Source organism: Perca flavescens, chromosome 9 (assembly GCF_004354835.1).
Source record: "Perca flavescens isolate YP-PL-M2 chromosome 9, PFLA_1.0, whole genome shotgun sequence".
NCBI classification, from domain to species: Eukaryota; Metazoa; Chordata; class Actinopteri; order Perciformes; family Percidae; genus Perca; species Perca flavescens.
Window position 1 is genome coordinate 27,915,440 of NC_041339.1, and position 22,908 is coordinate 27,938,347.

Below are 22,908 nucleotides of genomic sequence, written 5' to 3' on the forward strand. Positions count from 1 at the left end.
ATTTAAACATACAGACTTTTAACATTGTGAAATGAAAGATTTAAAAAGTAAACATAATATTCACAATATAAGACAAATTTATAATATCTACATCTAAAATGTCCTTTGATTCATTGTATGCCTTTATAGCACGAGGGGTTATTTATATAAAATAAGATTTTCAAGAATATGTCTCTCGATAAATATATTATCAAACAATTTAAGAATGTTTAAAAAGAAAATTGATTTTAATTCTTTCTTAGATTTATTTACAAATAAATTCAGTTTACAGTTTACAGTTTTAACACAATATAGCTACATAAAATTATATACATATTTTTATAAACAGACTATTTTTCAGAGCTTTTTGTGTCTTGTATGAAAAGGAAGCAAAAAGTGTGTCCAGTTGAGCTTCCGATACAAAAAAGAAAATGTAAAATAATAATCACAGATCTCAACCAGGAACCAAGGAAAAAAAGACTGGTAAAATCATTATTATTATTATTATTATTTTTTGTACAAATATTTACAAATATTACCTGTACAGAAATATCTCCTTTTTCTTTTTTTTTTTCTCAGTTTCAACAGTCTTTACATGGCTACAGAGTCCAGTGTTGCCTATTGATTTGTGCTTTTCACACTCCGTAATAATGTCTCTATATAAAAATAAGAGTTTATCTTCTCTTCGTTAGAAGTCATTGTGAAGGCCATTTGGACACTGCCGCCGCCGCCGCCGCTGCTGAGGGTAAAACATGTCCAGAAAGGATATTTGACGGTACACTGAGGATGGGAGCGATAGCGGCGGAGGTCCGGCTCAGAGAGAGGGACTGCGCGCTCAGCAGGGCCGACTGAACGGTCACCGGAGGCCGCAGGAAAGCAGCGCCCGGTGAGACCGAGGAGGCGCTGGAGACCCCGATGATGTTCTCTATACTAAAAGACGGTCTGTTTGAAGGCTCGGATTTGATCATGGACGCTGTGCTCAGGCTGTTGAGCTGAAGTTGAAGACTCGGGCTGAGATGGGAGTTAAACGCTTTTCTGTTCAGCTCCGCCGAGGACAGGAGAGGGACGCCCGGGGGCAGCATGGGACCTACAGGGGGGATGTACGGGTACTGCAAAGCCGCCGGATGGGAATAAGCCGGGTGGATCCCGTAGTGCCTCCCGTACGGTCCCCCAAGGCTGTACGCACCGAAACTTTGCATCATTAGAGCGGTCTGGTCCCTGAGCATGTCCGGCTGAACTCTCTTGAACCTTTTCCTCCTCCTGAGGAAGCTGCCGTTGTCGAACATGTCCTCCGAAGCGGGATCCAGGGTCCAGTAGTTGCCCTTGCCGGGGTTGCCAGGTTCCCGGGGGATTTTCACAAAGCAGTCGTTGAGGGACAAGTTGTGGCGAATGGAGTTCTGCCACGCCGGGAACTTTTCTCGGTAATACGGGAAACGGCTGCTGATGAACTCGCAGATGCCGCTGAGGGTGAGCTTTTTCTGCGGGCTCTGGAGGATGGACATGGTGATGAGGGCGATGTAGGAGTAAGGCGGCTTTACCAGGCTGTTTTTGGGCTTCTGGACCCCACCTCCCGTTGCGCTCTGGTCTTGACCCTCTCCCTTTCCGGTGCCCGTCTCTCCCTCCCCGGAGCTCTCGCAGCACGGACTCCCTCCACCGGACCTCATCTCCTCCTTCTCCACCTCGATCTCATCTTCCTCGTCGCCTGCTTCTCCTCGGAGGTCGTGCAGGATGCCTCCCACCGGGCTGTCGCAGTCGCTGTCCACCCTCTCCATGCCCTCCTCGTCTCCCTCGCCCACCACGTCGATATCCACGTCCTCCGCCGTGAGCACAGTTTGGCCGGACATGTCACTGGCTCTTTCGCTGCCTCCAGACAGGGTCATCTCACGGCTTACTTACACTTTTTGTATTTGTTTTTGAAGTCTGCCGAGCCGGGTGTGATGGGTATGGCGAGACCAGCGCGGTCTGTGCGCACACACGTCGGGTCTGCTGGACTTCTTCTGGTCGCCCCTGTCAAGAGATCGGATGACTCCAAAAAATCTAAATGTGGTTGAACCGGCGGCAAGCCAGTCAAGCCAAAGAAACTTCAACTTCTACAAATATTTCTCCACTCGGTAAGTGAGCAGGCCTGTGTAAAGCGGCGATTCTTGCATCGAAGTTGTTTGGAGATGTTTTGCGCTCAGACGTCCCTTCTCGGTGCGTATATTTCCTAGTGATATTTGGAGAACCAAGTCGAGATGACACATCTGCTGCTTTTAAAGGCCAGAGCTTTAAAAGGACTGTCTGATAGATTACTTTTCCCAGTATAAGATATACTATCGGTGCAGGACACGTGGTTTGGTGACGACAGACGCCCCCTTCCTTCTCCTCTCCTCCCTCCCTCCACCCTCCTTTCCTCTCTGTTAAACCATGCACACTGGAGTTGTTTCATGGATTTGTCAACAATGGGACATCAGCAATGCTGCTTTCCGCTGATTTCTGTGTTCGTCCGTCATAGACCATTTAACGGTGGCAGAGGGAGGAGGAGGAGGGGGAGAGAAAATTGGCCTGCGTGATTGAAAGATCTGATGCGCATTAACGTGGCTGCGTAAAAAGCATTCCAAACCTTTAACTTTGCTAATACAAACTCTGTTGAACGCTGCAGAATGAAAACGACGACAGCTAAGTTCACCAAATCCTCCTTTAACTTCTTTTATGTGTTATCGTTTGCTTTTCAAATGGTGAAATTGTGCATGCGTGGATTTTTCCTGCATTTCGATTTAAATCTAGTTTCCGTGCACGTTACTTTGCGTATTTGGATACTTCGTCAACGCGTAAGGATTTAACATTTTTTACTTTGTTTATTTGGTGCATGCCTTAATATTTCCAGCTTTACTGCCGGCCGTGTAAATCCCAGCTGCGAATGCAAAGCATGAATTCAAATCTATTTATTCCCGCAGGATTAGCTGAAGGTGGGAAGAATATTGAGCAGCAGCGGCAAAAGCACCGGCGACAATGAATGAAGAGAATAAAGAATTCCCCTTAAGAATTTGGAAGAGGTGCTAACGACCCCAATCATTGCATGATTTTACATTTGAAAAAAGTAGGAAATGCGGGCAGCGGGGGAATGCAAAGAGAGCGTTTATTCACAAGCATGAAGGTGAAGGTGTAGGCTGGGCTCAGGGAGAGGATGTCGGATCCAGTACAGGGGTTTCCTCCGTTGTGTGAGAACATTCGGAAGGAATACTGAAAGAAGAGTTTGTATTTCAGCTAACGTTCAAAGAGACCAAACAAGTGTGCTGTAAATTAACAAAATTGGGAATTTAAATTTAGATCTATTCCGATGTGCCCGCGCACGATTTAAACGTTCACTTGATTTTTTTTATTTTTTTTATCGGAAGTCTTTTTGCAGGTTAATGAAAATATCTATAACCAACACCAGTCAGTTATTTGTGACAATGCTTTATTTGAATACATTACATAAATACATTTCAAATGAAGATGTAGCCTAATTAACCATTATTACTCAGATAAGCTCATTTCGGTCTCAAGTTAAACGCTATGAGGCAGAAACATTTGAATATATGAAGTAGCCTTATTATTAATAGTTAATTAATTGTTACATTTAAATAAATATCACTTGTCACCTGTGAATGACATCATTGCAATGAATTACTTAACTCACGTGAAGAACACAGAGTGGGCTGTCTTTTGAAGAAGCACATCATGAATGTATTTTTATTTATTTTTTTTGCTGTAAAGTCCCATCAGTGTTGTCTCTGTATCTTAGAGTTCGGAGAGTTAACGGGATCCTTTAATTGCCTTTAGCAGCGCGAGGTGCTGCTCCATGCGCCACCTCCGACACCTCTGCTCTCAGGATGAAGTCGGATTAATCAAACGCTATCATTAATAATGCGCGTATGGGTCAAAGGAGGGAAACATGGCTTCCGATTAGACTGGCCTTGTGTTAATCTCTCGGTGACCTGTGGGATCTGGAGGTCCGTCAATACGGATTACTTAGCAGATGAAACCAGAGTCTCCATCAACTTGTATCCTTCTTATACACAGGGCGCGTGTGTGTTTAGGCAGGTTAGGATTCTCGTTAGTTTCTGGCTTTTTCAGGCCCACAAATCAGAAAAAAATGAACTTTTTTTTCAAGGTTGTTTGTTTGGGAGGTTTTTGCTCAAATCGAAAAATTGTTTTCCCCCCCCCCCCCCCCCACACCCCACCTGTGCACTGCTGATTTACACTTCTTCATAGCAACAGAAGTCTATGGAACTCTTACTGATATTAGTGACCTGTAGCCAAAACCTCATTTTTTGTGCTTTTTAAAATGCAGAAAATAAAAGCCTTAGCTGCAAAACAAAAGAGCTTGCTCACTTGGTTGCCTTTTTTTTCCTTCTAATTTTGAAAGATTTTAGGATTTTTTTAAGGAATCAAAAGGTCTTAACAAACATCTCTCTTCTCTTCTCTCTTTCTCTCTCTCTCTCTCTCTCTCTCTCTCTCTCTCGCTCCCTCCCTGTGTGTGTGTGTTATGTGTGTGTGTGGAGAGAGACAGGTGCAGCCAGCCTCCTTTAAAAAAAGAAGAAATTCCAGAGTGTTGTGTGAAAGGCGGTGTAACTGCTGCTATAACCTGACTGCAACAGCACCGAGAGGAGGTTTCAAACCCGTCCTTCCTGTGATCTTTTGAAGCCTCATAAATCCGCTTTTATACCTCCGCAGTTTGTTAATGAAATGTACGTTTTAAGCACACATGCACGGCTTAGCGCGACAAAACCTTTTAGTATAATAAGCCAACTCGCTCCAGCATGAAACCATTAGGGGGGGAGGAGGGGGGGCAGACAGAAGAGACAGCAGCAGCACAGGTGATGGAGAGGAAACAGTCAGCACATGTGATCACTGCAAACTACCAGCAAGGTCACCGAACAAATACTTGTGATCATAATAATGTGGTGCTCTGGTGATTCCTGAGAGGGAGATTTTTTTTTTTCTCTATCTTGTCCTACCCCCCCCTCTACTCCTCTTGTCTCACAGGGGTCAGAGGTCAGGGTCACCTGCAGAGTGTCAGTTGTTTGCTCAAGGACACTTCAGCAGGTGTGGATGCTTCAGGTACTGTAGAGATGAATGCAGATGACGGATGAGAGATGCTAAATAGTGTTCATTCTTTTCATTTTTTCCGGGGGGGGGTGAGGTAATTCCACCTATTTCCACTTTAAGTCAACTTGTCGATTTTTTATTTATTTATATTTGATGCCACTGGATATGTCTGCTTCACAACTTTTCTAGGCTATATAATAGGCCTAATAGTTTAATAAAAACTTGGTAGGCCATAAGACCATATATGAAGGGAAAATAATATTATATAATATAATATAATAATATTTGACTGACTTGTGACGATTAGAGAAGGTTTTAAGACATTGTATTGGAGTCTGTAGCTTATATCTGTGCAAGCGAAAGGTAGCCTATAGTTTTTTGTTGTTGATTGGATGGATTTTGACCACCTTAATCAATAGCGACTCTCGCTCTTTCTCCCCTTTGATCTTTTGATTTCCTAAAAATCCGTTGTGCAGTAGGCTAATTATTGATACCGGTTATCTTCATTGGCTCCTTTAAAGGATTTTTAGATTCATTTCAGGAAAAAAGGCTTTCGTCTTTGTTAATTATTAATTAGTTATTACAAATCTCTATCATAGAAATAATCGCTTTCCCTGTGTTGTGAAAGCGTTCATTAAAAGTGATGGTACAAATATGCTATTTAGAAAACTGTCTCACGTTCTTGCATCGAAATCAGCTGTTTGTAAAAGCAGATTTTTGAAAGGCAACTCATTTAATTAATTAGGTGAGCGAGCAGTTGGGGGCAGCAGCTAGTAAAACGATATGATAAATGAATGGCATTGTTAGCGAGCTTGTAATTACGACCATTATGTTAATTATTTTACACCAGTAGCCAAATCTTCCGCTTGTCACATTTAATAAAAACAAGGTCTTCTCAAAAAAATTATTTAAAAAAATATATCTCAACCGCAAAGCTGCGTGCCACACAGCAGTTATGTTGCATAAAAATAAGAATACATTATTGAAAAGTTTTTTTCTATAATTCAATTTTTCATGGTCGACAGTGTGAATTCTGCAGAATTCTGGAGAGCATGCTGTTTTTTTTCTTCTTCTCCCTCCTCTTCTTTTTTGGAAATCACTATTTTCAGCTCTTCTCAAAGAATCCACTCTATCAACCTGCGAGTTTCTGTCAAACAATATGATGGAGCCCATTTTTAACCTGCAGGATCAGCTACAGCCACATCTTTCCTACACAACAAAGCACAAAGGGCCCCAAATAGACGGAACTGATCCGTGTGTGTATGTGTGTGTGTGTGTGTGTGTGTGTGTGTGTTTGACGCGTCTGTATAAAGACACCATGCAGCAGATTACAGCAGGTGATGTAGAAGGACTTGTCTTCACTCACTTTAGCTTTTCGTTTCGTTCTTATTTTTGGGCTGAGATAGCGTATATTGTGACGAGCTCTGCATTCGTGGTTCACATTAGTTATAGATTATGATAATAGAATGTTTAAAGGCAGAAAAACACGCGTTCCAGTTGATTTGACCAGTTGACTCATCTTGTTATTTATTGCTTGCAGGTGTTGCTGCTGAAGCCAGTTGAACAATATAAAATGAATACATTAGGAAACTGAGTTGTCAGGATCAGTGGACAACTGGATACTTTGGTCAGTGGTCACAGACTTTCATCTATATTTTAATACATTTCTTTCACATCTTTAGGCCTGTCAGCGGTTTCCAGGCGTCGCCATTTGCAAATTATATTTTGGTTATTAAGTTGGCCTCATCGTTTTAGAAATGATGAAGATGGTCGCTGTCTGTAAAAAGCTTCTAATCTGGTGATATTGTGGTGTAAGGTGAAACGTTAAATATACAGTCAAATGAATCATCCCAATCTATCAGGTAAAATATAGCCTATAATAAAAAAAATGCAATTAGTAGGTAAACACTGTACATGTAGATAATGGTTTACCTTGTTACAATAAATGTCTGTGTACTGCTACTGGCTCTTCAGTCAAATCCTACATGGGTCTCAAAACCTAAACAATTCTTTGTTCTTTGTTCTTTGTCATCTTTGGATATCATGCTATTATTTTACAGTCAAAAACGACAAAGTTGAATAATTTGCATGGCAATTGAAAAAACACATTTTCCTTATTATTTAGCCTATCCATTAAAAATGATAATTGTGTGTGTCCAATTCTGCAAACCACTGGAAACACACTGCACCGTCTCCACGCAGCCCCTCCGCCCGTCCATCGCTCCTTTCCTCCGGCCGGCCGTGACTGGGAAGCCCCCGGGGAGGCTGCATGTAGCCTACTCGCGGGTGCTGGTGGGAAAGTGACACCTCCCGCTAAATGCAGCCGGATTACCATGCCAATGTGTACTTGTTAAGTACGTGCAATTTCACCCAGTTTGTAAGCTTTTTGTCATTCAGATTGAGGCTGAAAAGTTGCACATTAGCCTAGTATATCACCGTGTTGTGTGAGTGCAGCGATGCAGGCTGTAAACGGTGCAAATTGGCCCAATAGCAGGCATTTAACACGGTGTCAAAACACAGGCAGCTTGGCTTTGCACCAAATCATTGTCTGCATAAAAAGATAGTAGGCTAAACAACGTGTTAATTCAGCCAAAGGTGTCAAATGGTTGTGGAGTTTAATAAATAGAGAAAAATCAAACAAAAGATGAAAGAAATGTGTTTGTGCATATCCAGAAAACACACTTTGGAGCAAAATATTAAATAAATTCAATTACGCAATCAAACAGTACATTGTAAATCAGTAGTTGTTGTCACTTGTCTCCGGAAACTAAATTGATTTTTGGATAATTTCATGATACATTAGGAAACATAGACATAATAGTTCATAGTGAACTGGCTCTATCTAACAGGCAAAATGATCATGTGTGTACAAAAAAACCAAAATAAAATCTTACATGGTTCCCAAAAAGGTGTCAAATTTAAAAACCACATTGTGACTCCCTATGCACTATTCTAAGCAGCTTTTCACACAATTGACATCAAAAGGAAACTCTCACTCAGTGCGACCCCTGAACTCAATATCCTCTTGCCTATTGGTGCATACATATATGTAACATCACACTAAATTACCTCCTACATCCCTGCCTGCCCTGCCCATGATAATATTCCTTCACATAGTCTGTCAAGTTCTTCACAAAAGACACTTTACCTCTTCTCGAAACCATTTATAGGAATCGTAGAAGATGAGGAGTAGAACGAGAAAAAAAAGCTTTAGACTTGAAGAGGAATGATGTTTTGAGTGTATGATTGACTGAAATGTATGTTTATGTTAAAACGTATGCCTATTTTACAACATATCCTGAAGTGCTCAAATAATATCGCTAGTAGCCTATAATATATGCTTTATTCTCATGAAGGCCTAATGTTATTGCCTTAAGGCAAATTATCTAATTCATCTTAAAACCATAGTATTTCTCCTCTAATGCATAACTTCAACCCCATCCCCTTATTTGCTTTATAAAAAAGGTGTCCTTGTCTGTTAATCCATTGGGGAAGTGTAGGCTATATCCCACATCCTAATCAAAGTCGTTGTGCTGTCTCTTGAAATTAAGGACTGCACCTTTAAATTGTCAATTACTCTGAGGTTAAGTGAATAGACCCAATGATTCAAATCAGGTGTTACAATTTACTGCACATAGCTATCTGACTTCATTTCATTTTGGCCTGAATCTCTCCTGCAGACAATGAAGTGATTTATTACACAAAGGGAAATATAAAGGTACATTTGCTCTCACCTAATCCATGATTGTTTACTAAAAAAAAAAAGTTTTTAGGCAATAATATTGTATGAACAAAGGTTTTAAACTACACATCAATAGACCTTCTTTCCTTCATGATTAGATTCATTCTCTTACACACTAAAGATTACTGGGTCAAAATGAATCCAGTTTGGGTCAATATATCACCAATGCAACACTGTGTTAGTAGTATTGTTTTAACATTACCATTGGGCTATTTACCAAAACTAAAATATGGTTATTTTAACCCAGGAAACCACCAAAAACATCAGGCTGCTTTGACTCAGTGTTATATTGTATTATATTACTGTTTAGTTATTAAGCCTACCCAAAGTAAAGTATGATATAGCCTTTATGTAGTTGCAGTTATAATCTACTCCAGCTCTTTCTAAACTTACATGTCTCTACAGTAGCCTATTTGTTACTGACTGTTACAAAACGTGCCATATGTGCATGATTTTGTACAACTGACAACAAAAAGTGTGCGGCAAAACTTGAGCATGCTGCGTCTAACAGGGTCAGAATAACAATGGTGGAAAAATCCATGTCCTTTACTTAAAGGTACTAATACCAACTGTAAAAATACTCCATTGCGAGTAAAAGTCGCAGGACTTTTAAAAATGTTATTCAGGAAAATGTACTCAAAAGTATCTCAATGCAGAAAAAACGATCAGAATGAATGAATTAGAATCATAGATCATTATTACACACACATTCATGTGTAAGCAGCATTTTACTGTTGTAGTTGTGGTGCAGCTGAAACTATTTAATATACAATAGAGCTGTGGCTAATGACTATTTCTTTTATTATGGATTCAACTGATGACTATTTTTTAAATCTATTTTACTTGGTTAGTACAACTTCAGAAATTTACAATTACCAAGAGCCAATGTGACAGATTCAGTTTACTGTAATTTGAAACCAAGAAGCAGCAAATCCTCACTTCATGGAAACATGAAATGTTTGGCATTTTTGCATGAAAAATGACTGAAACGATTAATCAGTTACTAACATAGTTTTTATTTTCCATAGGTCAACCAATCAATTGGTCGACTAATCATTTTGGCTCCAATTTGATATACTGTTGGATAGTAATCGATGACAATACATCATATTTTATAACCTCTTCATATGTTTTATATGTAAAATCATAACCAGTAAAGTAATTCTAGCTTTCAGGAAAATGTAGTGGCGTAAAAAGTACAATATTTCCCTCTGAATTGTAATGGAGTAGAAGTATACGGTAGCATGAAGTACCTCAAATTTGTACTTAAGCACAGTACATGAGCAAATGTATAACACATATTACATATTACAGTGTTTGCTAATACTATAAAGTATAATATTAAACATGTCTGAGTAATAAAGTTAACAGCCAAACAGTGTTAACACCCAAACAAAGTTACTACCCTCACACCCATGCCGGGAGTCCAAAGTCAGCCACACAAGCATCAATATTTTACATTCCCTCAAGAATCCTCTTTAAAGATGCAATCAATGCCTCCTATTCATTATCCATGTGTGTCTTCTAGGTATGGCCTTTGTCATTAAGCAATAATTCTCCCCTCCACAGTCCCACATTACTCCGCTGCTCCATACTTTTACAAATGCCTCGGGGCTATAAATACTAATGAAATCTCTTTGCTTAATTTGATTTTGCTGGTACACTTGCAGTTATGGCTGAACTTTCCCACGAGAGAGGCTGATTGAACACTTTCAAGTCCTTATGGAAGCAGGAAAACATTCCAAAGAGCTGGGGAGATCATTTCCATAATTACCCCGATTGGCAGCCTAATGACCTTCTGTGACAATAAAAAGATCTCTTGTTAATTCCATTTCTGTCGCTGACATTCAAGAGATTCCTATCTTACATGTTTGAGGGTTCACAAGATAACAAGTGTACTTTTTTTTCCTCTCCCGTTTTCAGCGAGCAAAAGAGCAGAACCCATTCAGCTCAGCTCCCCCAGCACACTGCAGTGATGAGGCTCTGCTCGGCTCTGAAAGGGATCTGCTTGTGCCTGCAACGCTCGTGCACCCTGCCCCAAAGTTGGGTAATTTATGGGCCTGGGGGAGATTATAAAGATGGATCTTTGAGGCAATCAATTCTCATGTTGCGTTTTGAATAGTGGGATAGAAATGAAGTGCAGAATAATTAAAAAGATCACAAGTCCCCCCTCGCATGTAATAACGAGTGGCTCCAGAGGCAATGGACTCTGCCACAGTGCCGAAAGGGAAGCGCCTTTGATTTGACTGAGTGGACACCCGGCCCGGTCCAACACATCGCCGCACAATCGGGGGGTGGGCGCCACACACAGAGGCTGCATTGCAAATCACGCTCTGTGACTGTTTGAGGACTGTGTGCTTGTCCAGGCAGATCATAAGCAGATACTGTTGTCAGAGGAAACCGAGGCGGGATGGGGGGGGGGGGGGGTCTTGTTGCTTGGATGTCTAAGTCAGGATGACTCAGAGCTGGCATGAAGAGAGATGGAGGCGGTTGTTTGGAATATGTTTCACAGTGACCACAATGCTCGGAGTGTTAACGGATGTTAAAATTAAAACCCATCCGTTCTTTCATATTGAATCGGTGTCAAAACGTGCCATCAGCCCTCGGCATGCACAACTGTGAGCTGTTGTGCATTGACAAATTCAAATGGTAATCTAAGGCCTTTTTTTTACACCTCTGAATGTATTAGACTAAATGTTAATGTGCGTCTGTTTTGCATGCTTCTCAGGACAAGGACGAGCGTTTTTTGGAAGAAACATCTGATAGCTTGGCTCACTCACGCTGTCCTGCACTAGTATTTCGCTAAGTACACAAGATATTGTTTAACCCATAAAGAGGATCAGATTTTGTTACACACACAGTCCCAATTACGATGACAAAATATGCTAAAGAAAAAAGGACACTGCGGTGAGCTGGCGAGGGCATCCTGGAAACAGATGGTGGCATGTGTGACCGCTTTTCTCTGCTGGAAGGGGAAGTGTAATGACACCTGGCAGCGTGCTCACATCGAATATCATTCTGCTGGTCACTTGGTCAACTCAACATTGGCACACTGCGCACACATCCAGACACGTGCAGCACTACAGGCACTAGTTCATTTAGTGAGGTTTTCCCTTTTAAAGGTGCTAACATTTCGTAACTGATAGAACCATAGATTGATTTGCCCTTACACACAAGTGTGTGTGTGTGTATGTGTGTCTGTGTATCTCTGTGTGTATGTGACTCTCTGTGTGTGTGTGTGTGTGTGTGTGTGTGTGTGTGTGTGTGTGTGTGTGGATCTGAACCATCTCTAAAACAGATTTTTTTTAACTGCACATGGATAAAGCTTTTTCTGATAAACTGATCAAGCACTGTTTCTTGGGTGCAAATATCAGTGAGATAGGATATAAATGTAAATCAGTGCTAGTGATATTTGGCAGCCTTGGGCATGTTCACAAATTGTGGTGGTGGGGTTGGTCACAATTTGTAGACTTACAAAAAAAAGAGCTAGACAGCAGGTAAACAATTGTTCCATAGTTCCATAAACAAAAATAGAAGAGGCTCTTTAGATTCAAACTAATTTATTCCATGTGTAAAAGTTATAAATAGGACATAAATAGGCTTTCAAACAAACAGCAACATGAAGGTCTTGTGGCTGAACATTTTTGTCACTTTTCTTTCATCAACCCTTTTCACAGTTCTTTAAAATTTTGGTCCATCTCAGCTGTAACAGTTAGACAAACAACAACAAATCTAAGAGTACTGTTTTGTTTTTCTATTCATTTATGTTTTTTTTTCTATTGAAGGAGCCTGTTGAGCTGTGGGTAGATGTACCACATAGGGTTGACCTTTTATAGGTGAGTATTCTATGAAAATATATCATTCTTAATTATAAACCAATATGCAGTTGGAGCTAATGTTAAACATTCATTGCAATCACCAATACAGAATGTATGTTTTATTGTTAACTGCGCTCTTTAACATACCTTATTGTATCAGTGTAGTTATTACTCCTTCAAAAAGATGTTACTAAACTGCATGATAAACAACTGGTTGATGATTTTTTTCCAGCCAGTGGCTTGTGGAAGCTTATGGTATCATTTGAACATGTTAAAAAATCATCAAAGTGCTGCGGTTAATAGTTACTGGCTTGTTTCCTTTTGGCCTGTAATGTTACAACTCAAGAACCAAAGAGGAAGCTAAACAGCCAATAGGAACATGTGACTGGACTTGAGAAGGCTACTTAGAACAGCAAATTCAATTATCATGTTAGAATTCTGCATGAAAACAATCTATTCTAGAAATTAGAGGTATTCCTGTCAGATGACTCGTGTTAGTGTTACTAATGTCATTTGGAGCCGCCTTACACCTTCTTTGAATGTTATCAAATGTTTACAAAGAGCTTAATGTGCTAAAATGCAATCAGAGAATCTACTGGTTACTCTGTGGCAGCAGTGTTCCCCGTGGCTTGGAGATGCATTATGGGTAACAGACATTGAATCAAGGGTTGCCTAAACAGGTCAAATATAGAGGATACAAACAACATAATGTTTATCCTATTCTTAATTTTCACTGGGCTGTACAAATTCCCGATGAGAGGTTATTACGATTTCTTTTTTAAATTATTAATATGCCTTTATTAGACAGCAGACAGCAACAATGTTGAAATGAGGGGAGAGAGGGGGACGTTGGGAATGAATGGGGACGTTGTGATTATATGGTCAACACCTTAAAACTGTAGGCCACTAAAACTTCCTGATGACAGGTGATTCTGAAATGACCATATATGCACATGCACACACCTATTAAGTCATCATAACTGCGTTGTGTGTTTTTTTCACCATGTTTTGGGTGTTTCAATGTGACTTTTCTGCATGATTTGCAACACAGTAATGTTTTAAATGCTTAAGAAAAAATTATTTGTGGTTCTCAAACACAAATGTTTGACTCGCCTAAAGACTGTAGATTATTTTTCAATTTCATAAAGGTAGATAAGGTTGATCCATGTGCAGCAACGTCTTTGGCTTTATTCTGCTGCAGCAGCGGAAATGATGAATGACCATTTTTCTATCCAATTGTAAATTATAATATCAACCATTACTATTACTTCTATTACTGCCCCTTACCTCATACATTTCTCTGGTTGAAAACTGGCATTAGGCAATCACAAAGAGCCCCCACATCCTACTCTCCGGCCATACAGCAGTAGGACTTTCCATAAAATTTCTAATTTTGATTTGAATTATATTATAGTGCGGTATCAGGGATGCAAACTTACTCTTGAATGTGTAGAAGTTCTGTTGCTTAGTTATTGAGTATTTGTTGCACTTATGTAATGGTTACCCATCTTATTTCCCCTTTAGGGACTCGTCCTCCTGGGTCAGGTTTTGCTGCATCCAGCAAAGGGGCCTTCAAACCTTCAGAGGCTCACAAAGGCCCCATTCTCCTCTGTGTTGCTCTTCTTCATCACCCAGCTCCAGGGCATAGCAGATCTGCTCAAACCCCGGTATTGTCTGGGCAAAACCACATATTAAATTTGCCATGCATAAGCCACTTCATTGAGCTGCAGAAGGAATTCCTTTACTGGGTCATTCATCTGTGTACATGGTTTCGACACACATTTGAAACAAAGCAAGCCAGTCAAGGATAATATTGAGGAAGTTACATACATTTCAAGCTTTACAGCATATGTCATTTCTGTTTCTTGCTCTTTTGGCTCTGGAGTTGTTGGTGCAGATTCATGCAGCGGGAACATTGCGAGACTGTAGCTGCGAGCGATCCAAAATTTCTCCCTGCATATGTCATGTTTAGCACTTCATTAGGAATTCTGGATTTTCCCCGTCAGGAATGTCAACTGAATAGAAAGAGAGGGAAACTAAGAGAGCTCTCTATCCACAGCAAACAATTAACAATGAATAATAAAGAAAACAAAGCAGATTCAAGTTCACTGGTTGTCCTGTGGGTAATTCATTTCTTCTTTATTGGAATAGTACATGAATTTATCTTTTGTTTGCTCATTTTAGTTATGAATATGTTTATTCCATATCTGTAACTTCATCTCTGCACCAGCACTCACACTTTATAACCATGTTAATGAATGATATGGATTATGTAGGCCTATGATTTTTCAAACCAACAGACCATTTTGCACCTTGGCAAACTTCTAATATCATGAGTTTAACTGTACTGCAACTTAAGAAAACTTTCAGAAATGCACTGAAGTTGACTACCCGGTAATGATGTTAAAAAATGCTAACGATATAAGTTTATTTGAGTTTTAACATTCTGAATGCATGATTCCGATATTATTACACAGTGAGTATATTGTACTGACCAAGTCATGGAGTAAGTAATTCAATGAGCCATAACTATGGCAACAACTCCCATTCATGGATGTATTAAGAGAGCTAGTATGGTGACTCTACCAGAGAAATAAAAATGACAACAACGTCCCACAGCACACCCTGAAAGCTATACAACTTTTTTTGGCTTGGCTCATTTATTATTGTCCAGTACAAACTTTTAAACTCAGTTTCTGTTTTCTGTGTGCAACCTCTTTGTATTTGCTTGTGTTTTCTCTATTTGGTTTTGATTTCTATATTTGCAGCACATTTTGTTATGTGTTGTCAAATTGGTGAAGATGTTTTCTTCCTTTGATTTGATTTGTGTGTTTGTGTTTTTTGTATTTGCAATGCACTGAGCTCTCACGGCCACTGTAGTTTACACCATCTTGGAAATAGGTTTGCAGTAAAATTGGTGCTCAGATAATCAATTACATAAAATCTCACGGTGCACAGACCTTCATAAAAGTGCAATATACAAGACACAGCTTACTTTACAGTCCTGCAAGTTCAAAAAGGTCAAAGTGAGAGTTGGATGCTATTCATTTATCTAGCCCACTGAAAATGTCCTTACTTCTGTAACTTATACATAAACAATGCTGGACTATACTTCACAAACCCATGCAGTGTGGTTTACAGTGCACCCAGTGTGCATAAAAGCAGCCTAACCTGCCCTCAGTTATTGTCCTGAGATTCCTTTCAATTTAGCACATTAATTGCTCTGTAAACATTTGATTTATTTCAAAGACACTTCCACTTACCTTAAATTGTATTTGTATAAAACCAAAGTCATCAGACAGGAATACTTCTATGTGCTCTAATACAATCTAAAACATCTGAGAAGTGACGGCTGCTGCTGCTGACCATCATCATCTCACATGACGGGCAGCGTGTTGTCTTTGCAGAACAGTGGCGCTTTACAACTATACATTCAATTTAAGACCCAACTTATTTATCAATGGCCAAGCAGTAAATGTCATTATACTGGCTGAGGCTGAACTTCAGCTGAGGTTGAAATTCAATTGAGCAGCTATAATTTCTTTCCATATTCACCATCTTAGTTAACGTGTTAGCATGCTAACCATTGCTAAAGCACAAAAAGTAGAGTACAACTGAGGCTGATTGGAATACTTTCTTTTTATTTGCTCTTAAACCCAAATATTGGACAAATAAGATTTGTGACCTGATGATGGCGCTCGAGGAAGAGTTAAGGGATCACCAAAATTATTATAATTCCTCCTGAGGAGGATATGAATGTTCAGATGTACCAAACTTCATGGCAATCTAAATCCGATAGTTGTGGAGACATTTCTCTCCAAACCACAACCTCATAGTAGTGCTAAAGGAGAAGTCAGAGGATTACCAAAGGACTGTAGGATTCCTCCTCTGAGGACCATGAATATGTGTACAGAATTTCATAGTAATCCATCCAAGAGTCATTGAGCTATTTCAGTCGGGACCAAAGTGGCGGACTGACCGACGTTGCCATCCCTAATAGAAATTCTTAGAGTGAAAAGAAGAAACTTCACAGATTAATGTCACACTTTTTTCCATCGGTTTTAGCAGAGCTATTGAATAGATTCAGAGCTGAGGAACACCCACAGTATCTATCTGCCACCTTTGCGCCAACACTAATGTCCTGTTCACATAAAGAAGTCCACTGGGGACTCGTATGTCCTCACACTGGTCGTACTGACATGGTCCATTCAGTTGGCATCTGTCCCATGATCCCTCAGAGCCACAAAGTTCACCCTGTACTTGTGTCCGTCTGGTGTATGTCATGATCCATGTCACTGTAATCCCAGGAGAAATATTGGTCCCCATGTGTGTGTTTTTTGTATACACTGTGTAGTTACTATTCTTCTACACCTTGTGTAAAACTGTCAGACGTCCTTACACCATGTGTTATGATTTTCCTTTTTTTGTGTGTGTGTGTGTGTGTGTGTGAAGGGGGGGGGGGGGGGGGGGGGGTGGTATCATCTCCCCAGTGTATTCTAGGCCTCTTACTCAACTCTCACATGAGGATGACATGAGGCTTCTGGTTTCACTGTAAAATTAGGTTGACATCGATAGAGTCACAAGTGTCACCATGTGGCCACCCTGCACTTCACGACAATACACAGAACTTACTGTAAAAGAACAAAGACTCGACTGACTCCTTTCTCTTCTCTTCTTTGTCTGTGTTTGTGCGCCTGTGTCATCAGCCGAGACATTCATTCATAATTCTTTTGTTTTTCCTCATAAATTTAAATGATTTAGGTGAATTGTGACAGTTCGGGGTGTCGGTCAAAGATTTCTGATGCTAGGCCCAACAGTTTTTGTCAAAAGTTAACAACGCTCAGGATTTGGTCGCAGAAGGACCAAATACTATCAGTCCCAGTAGAACCCACTGTTTAAGTGAGTTAAGGTCTATCTCAATGTCAATCAACATATCAATAGCCCTGGTCCTTATGAACAAAATGCGCAATCATGCTTGTAAACCCTCTTTGCGTGTTGTTATGGCAATTCAAGCAACCTTTGGTTGCGTCCCATTCTCCCTAATGGCAAATGAAGCTATACAGAGTTCACTTAAGTTACCTGTGTTGGGTATTGATTATGATGCTTTAGTTTAGTGAACCATTCACATTCGGAAAAAATAATTAGTGACGTAGTTTGATTACAATATAATTTGAATACAAGTGACTTAAAACCTTTGTTGTTGTGCTGTTATAAAACTAGCTGTAATAAAACTGCAATAAAACTGCTTAGGATGCTGACTTTTTGCCTGGAACATGCAGGTTTTAGCACGGAATCATGTATGTAGACATCAAGTACATATCTAAGGCCTTTTAAAAGATTTTTATTTAAAAACAAGCCAGCTGGAAACATTAAAACGTCAGTCAGAGATTGTGTTTTCAACCAACAAATAGGGCTAACAATAACTTAATTAGCTATCTAGCTAGCTTTTGATTGGTAAATCTGCCAACGTTATCATTGTTGGGCTTTGCTAGAATGGAAAGCTTTACGGCATAGCAACAGTAACTAAGGTGGGGGCGGGGCTTAGTGAACAGAATTGCTTTTTAAAGCTCATCCACACAAGGCTGGTCTAGACTGTATAAATAGTATGATTTAATAGCTTAATGGTCAAAGATTTGTCTTTTGTTGGAATACACAATTACCCAGAAAACCTGTCTCTGAACATCAGACAAGAATGCCCAAATGTTTCAAATCCACTTCTTTCATACAAAGTAAATCCCAGCAGCTGAGTAGTGTGCACTGCTGGCCCTGAGTTGTTGCCCCTCCCTGGCCAGATCATTTGTTTCCAATGGCTGAAGGTCTCTGTTGCCCAGTCTGTGGCAGGACCAAATTAAGAGGTGCACTCAGGATGGATGAGCGCAGAGCGAATGAAAGATTGGCGGGCAGGCCAAGATTTTTCCTGTTTTCTCTCCCTTTTCTCCTTTCCTTTAGCTGCCTTCTGTCAGATAGATGATGTGCGAGGAAAATATTATTTGTTCTGTTTTCACTGTTGATTCTGTCTTGTCCTCCTCTGAGTTGCTATCTCAATTTTGATGACAGAAGCGAGAGATAAAGCCAAAGTAGAGGACCCGCCTAAATGTTGTTGCTGCACTGCTGCAGCTCCTGGATGAATAATTTAAAGTAACAATTCAAGATGAGGGTGTCATTGATTATATCATTCACCCTTGAGTTTTACTGTATATTTAAGCAAGCTGTACAATGTTTCATTGTGCAAAAAGAAAATAAATAAGCATCACTGGAGTTAATTTTAGTTTACATTACTAAAAATCTCATAGAGAAAAAAATACAAAATGGACCAAACTGGCCCAAAACTGTACATTTGGCCAAACAGATGAAGGGTTCCATTTAAATTATGATGATTAAACTGCCAGTCTGCTGCAGTTAAACTTGCTTATAATTTGTGTTTAAATCTGCTGAAAATGGCTTAAAGTTTGAGCCTGGCTGTGTTAAGCCAGCAAGTGATGTGTGCAATGTGTTTCTGACAGTACAAAAAGACCAAGAGAGTAAGAGAGGTATGCGTCAATTGCCACCAACATTGTGACAAGTGTGCAACAACTTTCACTGTGCCTGGTGGAGAGAGGAGCTGCACTCAGGGTCATAGGTTACGGCTCTGTCCAGATGAAATACTTCATAGCTGTTAGATTTCCTGCTTGGAGAGACAGAGGGGTTAGGTCACCAAATATATATTGATCCAACTGTCAAACACAGTGTCACGTCGAGTATTGTGTGTGAGGAACTGTTGTCAAAAATACAATAAAAGACAAGAGGCAGAATGTGTTTTCAGGAGCGTTTTTTAAACCATTCTGGTAGCCTCCCTGGTTCAGGTTATTGTGCCGTCAGACAGCAGGCGGTTGCCGCCTCAATTGTTTTCAATGTAAACGACATTGGCCGCACGGCAGCAGCCAGGAGAGGGAGGGCAATTGCCGCTCTCGTAAACACACAACCTCTTTGAAAGTTGTTTTATTGTGATGTCGTGCAGTTACTAATTACGGTCCTATGTACTATTTACTACCAGCACATGCATACTCTAATATCAAAGAAAGTATTGGAATAATAAAAATGTAATCCAGACTTTTCAACAAATGTGAAAGGTGTTAATGTAAAATAGACACTGTACAATTTTACCATATAATATTTCCAAAAAAAGTTGAGATTGAAAGTTCTTTCTTGACCTAAACAGTAGTTGATGAAACAATCTCACCACATGAAGCATTCAGCTATGATACGACAGCTGTTCAGTAGCTTTCAACCATATTACACGATCTTCCTCAGCAGATTGCTGGTTTGCCCAGTTGTCACGGAATTGTAGAAATGTAGTAAATTTGTTGCAAAATGTCTATGTTGTCTGAGCACTTTAAGGACTCATCATCCAAGTTGAGTTGAGTTGCATTTGCACTTCCATGGCAGGTGGGAACACTCCTATAGAAAGCTCATTGGGACATTTGGATAAGATAGTTTTGTCAATTTTTAAAGATGTTTGCAAGTTGTTTAACCTGATCATTAAATATGATTTATTCTATTTTACATGCAAATAATTTATATTTTTGAATAGTCATACATTTTAAATAAAGTGAAAATCTTAAGAACTTTTTATAAGTATATCCTGTAAGTTGTGACCTGCATGGCGTGTATGTACAATATTTTTCCTCGCAGAAACAGTGGTGTGACTGTGTTGATGAGTGTGGACTGAGTCAGTCAGCAGCTATTAGATCATCCTATAGAGACGGATCATCACCCCAGTTACAAAGGAGTGGGCTATGTGTCGTATTTACCACCGCAGCAAGTGAATATGTGTGTTTCTTCTCAGTGTACGCCCTCTCTGTTACACCCCTCTATCACCAATATCATCATCACCTCTACCACTAACCTTAACTGTCAGAGGCCTATATCCTAATGGCCAATTGAATGCCTTGATTTTAGCCAAAATGGCATGGTGAGGAATTACTTACCAGAGCTGGCTGGGTTACTTATCTGTAAATGGTGGTTCCTTAGCATTTGGTGGCATTTGAGGGCCCCCGATCACAGGATAACTGCAGGTCATTTGTATGTTAATGACTCAATGACATGTAGTTAAGTTAGGTGTGTAGCTCAACGCCTCGCTGGAGCGAAGAGTGGGGCAGTGCAGTAAGAGGTATGGAATAGAATAGAACTGAGTAGAACAAAGGGGAATAAAAGGCACAGGGATGACCGTAGACAAAAAACAAGGCTACATGTGTACAAACCACAAAACAGTCTCACCTCAATGCTCATTTAGTAGCTGTTCTGAAGTTTGAGATCATATCACTTGATCATCCCCAACGGATGGATTCTGTAGATTATTCAAATCCTTTAAGTGCAAAAAAAATAGGGAAATTTGAACATCTGTATTTCCATGACAACTGGGCAGACTCCATCTGCTAATGAATATTATATAAAAGCTCCAGAGCGGCTGCTAAATGGACCTTGGGGGAAGAATGTTTTGTAAACTGCTGTTTCCAAGGTCAAAAGTGAAATTTGAAACTCGACAAAATATAAAGTTATAAAATGAAGGAAAAGCCAAAGTGATAGTTTAAAAAAATTATATTTTGGGATGGCTGAGACGTAGCAGGAGGCTGACCCTGATTAAATCAAGGAGCAACAACAGCAAAAACACACTCACATAAAGTAAAAATAAAATTCTTAAGTTTTCACTTAAAGCTGTCAGGTAAATGACGTGGCAAAAGCTAAATTGGCGAACAGTTTTGTGACATATTTGATCTGGGTACTTAAGGTAGTAAGAGTGTCCAACCACGTCTTAAAGCTAAAGTGTTTTGCAAATGGCCACACACCGAGCGAAAAGCCTGCTGTCATAGAGAATAAATTGTAAATGCGGGGGTTCAACGGTCTGACAACATCCTTATTGTTGTTTAGGATGGGGTATGACATCATCCTTTTGCAGCAAACAACACCACGTGTCTTTGTCAAGAGCATTTATAATCACTTTTATTATTGTAAAATGTCACAATGTTTTGTAGTTAAGAAATTAATTGCCACCTAATTCTATAATCACTCCGCCTTTGTTTGCTGTTACCTAACAATATAAAATAAACAGTTTGTCAGAAAGCACTGTGGCATTGTTTTTAATTTTAAACAATTCCCATATGTAATTTAACACAGTGCAGGCCTCTTTCAATAAGCACCGGAACTATTGATCTATCCTCCTCCGCAGCACTCCTATAGAAAAAGCAGAAAGTTGTGCGAATCTTCTATGCAAATGTTTAGTGTATTAGCATACACAGTTGTAATTAAAGCATAATTAGAGAGACAAATGGTGCTGTGAAGCTCTGCGTCTTGGCTCCGGAGTCTGTTTATCAGCAGCCCCTTGTTTAGTCGGCTAAAACAGGTTTATATGAAACAAGCGCCGCCGACTGCTGCATTAATTGTTATCATTGCCTTGGAAAGCAAATAGGTGCCATAGCGCTGTGGACTGTGAGAGGAGAGAGCCGGAGAGGGACCGGGACAAATTAGTGTGGAAAATGAGAGTGTCGAAATTGGAGAGGGATTAGCACAGACGATAATGAAGCAATTAAAGAGTAAGCGCTCAGCACTCAGGTGCCTTTACTGAGCTGGTTCACTCCAGCTGCTTTCAGACGCTCCAATGCAAATATATCCCCAACGGTGAGGGGAGGTAACACTCTGTCCTAATACATCACTGATATAGAGTGAGAGGAGAGGGCACAACACGACATGCTGCAGTATAATGCAACCTGACAAAGTACAACACAATCCGACACAACAGGAAACGACATAGCACAACACAACATGTCATGACAGAATACAATACAGCACAAGAAGACATAACAACACAACAAAACACGTATGGTGCGGCACAACATCATGCATCTCAAACATAATACAACACAATACGACAACAGTTTTCATTACAACAAAACAACATAAACACATGAAGAAATAACATAATACTGCAAGACATACATACAACTAGAGCTGGGGATCAAATATAAATACTTGGTACCAACTGAATGTGTCCATAGCACAGAGTGTTGTGCTAAGTGTAAAGTACGGGAAGCTGGCATCGATGTCCAGTCATCAATGTCCAGATTTTTTTTTTTATTGTCAAATGCCGAACCCAAATGCCATGAAGGCACTAATTCCAACAATGTCTTAAAGGGCCAGTATACTGCGTCATAGCTGCTTGTTGGGTGGTGAAATAGCTTCAGAAACCTCCCGGCTGTCTCCAACCATTTCCACACTCATCTCATGTTGTGATTGGCCACTTGTGCAAATGTGTGATGAGTG

General features: G+C 40.0%; 1 protein-coding gene and 1 long non-coding RNA gene across 2 annotated transcripts; one reads left to right on the plus strand and one right to left on the minus strand.

Moving 5' to 3' along the window:
• Positions 1–273: 273 nt before the first annotated feature.
• foxd3 (forkhead box D3) lies at positions 274–2,270 on the minus strand. The gene has a single exon (XM_028587793.1). It carries the CDS (start codon positions 1,857–1,859, stop codon positions 675–677), a length of 1,185 nt encoding a protein of 394 aa, XP_028443594.1. The 5' UTR covers positions 1,860–2,270; the 3' UTR covers positions 274–674.
• An 8,988-nt stretch (positions 2,271–11,258) lies between these two features.
• Positions 11,259–15,263, plus strand: LOC114562073 (uncharacterized). Its single transcript, XR_003693434.1, has 3 exons — positions 11,259–11,443; positions 12,580–12,630; positions 14,137–15,263. It is a non-coding gene; the product is annotated as an uncharacterized LOC114562073 (long non-coding RNA).
• Positions 15,264–22,908: the final 7,645 nt, after the last annotated feature.